The 4,209-nt window shown below is 51.4% G+C and overlaps 1 protein-coding gene across 1 annotated transcript in view; it reads left to right on the forward strand.

Moving 5' to 3' along the window:
- The window catches only part of AKNA (AT-hook transcription factor), a 45,938-nt gene extending 41,735 nt beyond the window's left edge, over positions 1–4,203 (forward strand). Inside the window, exon 21 of the mRNA XM_004372132.2 lies at positions 3,187–4,203. Within this exon, the coding sequence (XP_004372189.1) occupies positions 3,187–3,439 (253 nt within the window). The 3' untranslated portion in view covers positions 3,440–4,203. The remainder of the gene's footprint in view (positions 1–3,186) is intronic.
- The last annotated feature ends 6 nt before the right edge of the window (positions 4,204–4,209 follow it).

The following is a 4,209-nucleotide window of genomic DNA, read 5'->3' on the forward strand; positions in this document are numbered from 1 at the left end:
CTTTCTCTAGCTGCCTGGCAGCAGAACTGAGCATACTCAGTAGCTGAGGACAGCATGCTGTTTGGAAAGGTGAATGGGCCCGTGCTGCCACCTGCTGGTCAGCCACCCTATAGCCCCTTTCTAGCCTGGAATGGTTTTCTTGCAGCTACTGCCCTGGGGGGAGTTTTGGGTAACTTTTAGGCCAGGTTACCTAATTAAAAGAATGTGGGGCATGTGGGAACCTCGAAGTTATGCCAAATAGTCCCCTAGAAGGGAATGTGGGTTGTTGTTAATTGGATTCAAGAAGCCTGGTCATTGGATTCTGGTGATGTTTATCAGCTTCATGCTAATTATCACTGCTGTTAAGAGATGCTGGTGGTGCAGTGGTTAAGAGCTTAGCTGCTAACCCAAAGGTTGGCAGTTTGAATCCCCCAGCCACTCCTTGGACACCCTATGGGGTAGTTCTACTCTGTCCTATTGGGTCAATACGAGAGACGACTTGACAGCAACAAGTTTTTGTTTTGGTTAAGAGATGCTGGCGTGAGTCAGGTCTGGGTATGAATCTGGGCACTGCCCCTTCGCAGCTCTCTGACCCTGGGCCTTAGTTACTGACACAGAGCACTCAACGTGTCCAGGCAGTGTACAGAGCTTTTCACCTGAATTTTCTCATTTGATCCACTCTAGAAGGAGCCCTGGTGGTACAACATTTATGAACTTGGCTGCTAAGTGAAAGGTTAGTGGTTTGAACCCACCCAGTGGCTCCACAGTGGAAAGACCTGGCAATCTGCTTCTGTAAAGATTACAGCCAAGAAAACGCTATGGGGCAGTTCTACTCTGTCACAGGGGGTCACTATGAGTCGGAATTGACTCCGTGGCACCCAACAACAACAACAACAAAAAACCTGTTGCAACTGAGTCGATTCCGACTCATAGCTACCCGATAGGACAGAGTAGAACTGCCCCATAGGGTTTCCAAGGAGCAGCTGATGGATTCGAACTGTCGACTCTTGGTTTGCAGCCAAGATCTTAACCACTGTGCCACAACAACAAGAGGAGGTAGCTAAGTATTGCCATTTTACACAGGGGAAACGGAGCCCTAGAAAGATGAAGGAGCTTGTCCAGGGTCACACAGGAGCCAAGGGGATGGTCAGGACGTGGGCGAAGGCCTCTAGGGCCTGAGCTGTTAAGGCCAGGGTGTTGTACTGCCTCCCCCATCACTTAGCTTCTCCAAGCTTCACTTTCCTCATCTGTAGAATAAGGATAATGATACTGACTGAATAAATAAGACAGCACTGACTCATGTGTCTCACAGGACAAGGATGCCAGCCCTGGACTAGGCACTGTGCCTAATCTTTTGAGGAACTGCCAGACAGTTTTCCAAGCTGGCTGCACCATTTCACATTCCCACCCGCAGTGTATGAGGGTTCTGATTTCTCCATATCCTTGCCCTATTCTTTTATTATCTGTCTTTTTTATTTTGGCCAGGTAGTGAGTATGAAGCGTGTGAAGTGGCATCTCATTGTGGTCTAGATTTACATTTCCCTAATGACTAATGAAAGGAGGCCTGGTGGTTCAGCAGTTAAGTGCTAGGCCGCTAACCGGATGGTTGGTGGTTCAAACCCCCAGCCACTCCGAGGGAGAAAGTCGTGGCAGTCAGCTTGCATTAAGATTACAGCCTTGGAAACCCTATGGGGCAGTACTACTCTGTCCTATAGGGTTGCTATGAGTCGAAATAGACTTGACAGCAATGGGTGTTAGAAATGACTAATGAGGAGTCCCTGGGTGATGCAAACAGTTAACACGCTCAGCAGCTAACCAAAAGGTTGGAGATTCGAGTCCAGCCAGAGGCACCTCAGAAGAAAGGCCTAGTGATCCACTTCTGAAAAATCAGCCATTGAAAACCCTATGGAGCACAGTTCTACTCTGACACACATGGGGTCCCCAGGAGTTGGAGTTGACTGGAGAGCAACTAGTTTTAAGGACTGATGATGTTGAGCATCTTTTAATGTGTTTATGGGCCATTTGCATATCTTCGTTGGAGAACTGTCCATTCAGGTCCTAGAAAAAAGCCTTTATACACACCGTACATAGTGCAAGTCAGAAAGTGGAGGGGCAGGAATAAAACCAGAGTTTGCGAATCCCCTACAGTGTGCCAGGCTAGTGGCCAGTGCATGACATGGGCCAAGTCTTCCCAAGCTCCTTCCTGCTGCATTTAGGCTGATGCTTCTTTATCTCCCCCTCCCTTTGTTCCACTGCACAGAGACCACACCCTCTTCTTGCCCTCTGGGGTTTCTTTGAACCCTAAACTTGCTGCCCTGGATGTATGCGGTAGATACTTCTTTGGGAAATCCGTGCTTATCTTCTGGCCTCTTCAGCCCGTCTCTCCCAGTACTTTAAAGTAGCACTCACATCTCTGCAGGACCGGGCTGGGAAGATCACCCTTCCCCCACAGACCCTCCCATGTCCACAGAATCCTCATTATACATTTCCCCAGAGCTCCGTGCTTGACAAATGGGACTCTCAGATATCTTTCCAACAATGGGGGTTGTCGCTGCAGAGCCTGGGGTGATCCTGGGCTCTCTGAGATCCCAGGTTTCAGCTTAGAAGCTCCAAGAAGGCAGAGTCCATGTTTGTTCATTCACCAATGTCACCCCAGGGCTGAGCACACTGGCAGGTGCATAGTAGGTGGTCAAGAAGTATTTGTTAAATTAACAGGTAGATGTTACTAACTGTTCTCCAGCACCTGCTCTGGGTCAGTCACTCTCTCATTTGCTATCTTCCTTCATCCTTCCATCAAGTCCCTGGGGTAGGTACTTATTATTCCCATTTCTGTTGTTGGCTGATTTTCAGAAGTAGATTGCCAGGCCTTACTTCCTACTCTGTCTTAGTCTGGAAGCTCCACTGAAACCTGCTCAGCATCAAAGCAATACACAAGCCTCCACTAACAGAGAGGCGGTGGCTGCTCATGAAGTGCATTGGCCGGGAATCGAACCTGGGTCTCCCACATGGGAGGCAAGAATTCTACCATCGAACCACCACTGTCTCATGTTCTCATTTTAGAGATGAAGAGACTGAGACATAGTGGGAGCCAGTGGCCCAGCTGGGGTTTAGAAGTGGGCTAACTCAAAACTCAGTCCTCGTCTGCTCCCTACCCCCCACCCCCCAGCCCTGTCCGAGATTAATGAGTGCACCTACTTCTCCCCTCAGGTACTATGTGTCCCCAGGACCTACCTCAGCCCAAGCAGCTACTGAGTGGCCCCCCAAAGCCTCCTCCCAGCCAGCTGCGGCGCACCGGCACTCCATCCAGCTAGACCTGGCCGGCCTGGAGGAGCTCAACAAGGCGCTAAGCCGGGCTGTCCAAGCGGCCAAGAGCGTCCGCTCCACCACCAAGCAGATGAGCCGCTCCCTGTCGGCCGACCTTCGCCAGGCCCGAGGCCTGCGGGGCTCCTGCCTCTTCTGACGTGCAGGACGCCCACTGCTCCCTGCAGCCCAGAAGACGGCTGATGCCACAGTCGCCTGGCAGACTCCCATAGGCCCCTCACCGGAGGTCTCCCTCCAGCACAGGTCCGGCCTGCTCAGTGTTGGGTATTTCAAATGGAGGGGCGTCAGCTAGGCCATTAGGAGAAGCACCTTCCCAGGGAGCCAGCCTCCTCAAGGAGGTGCTGGGACCAAGGCCACCTTCTGTCCAGATAGAATCTCTGGGAGTCTTTTCTCCTAATCCTGCACTTACACACCCCTGGCTAATAATATGTATTTTATATACAAATGGATATATCTTCTTTTAAACTGAGGAGTTGTCCTGGTCTTGGACTCTCTTGAGGAGGCCAGATGAGAAGGGAAAGGGCCTGGGTCTCTGGCACAAACCTGTTCTTCCATCTGTGACAAGCACAACTCTGAGTAAGCGTCTCTGGGAAAGACATGGCTGGAGACCGTTGCTTGCTCCAAGAGACCAGTGGTCAGTGGGGTATATTGGACCCATCAGATGACAGGAAGTGGGAGCTTCAGGGATGAGAGGCCTTTTCCATGGGCCCTCTGGGATGGAGACAACCCATGGAAGGCCTGGGAGGTGCGTCCACCATGGTCCCTCCCAGTAGCAGGAAGCATGCCCATCATAGGTCCTCTCAGAACCTCCCCTGAGGCCCTCAGCTCTCTCTAGGGATCCCTGTGACATCTGGCTGGTGGCCAGCTACCAGCAGACCCCGGTTTGGGGCCCAGACTGTGGGCATCTCC

Source organism: Trichechus manatus, unplaced genomic scaffold, assembly GCF_000243295.1.
Source record: "Trichechus manatus latirostris isolate Lorelei unplaced genomic scaffold, TriManLat1.0 scaffold00016, whole genome shotgun sequence".
NCBI classification, from domain to species: Eukaryota; Metazoa; Chordata; class Mammalia; order Sirenia; family Trichechidae; genus Trichechus; species Trichechus manatus.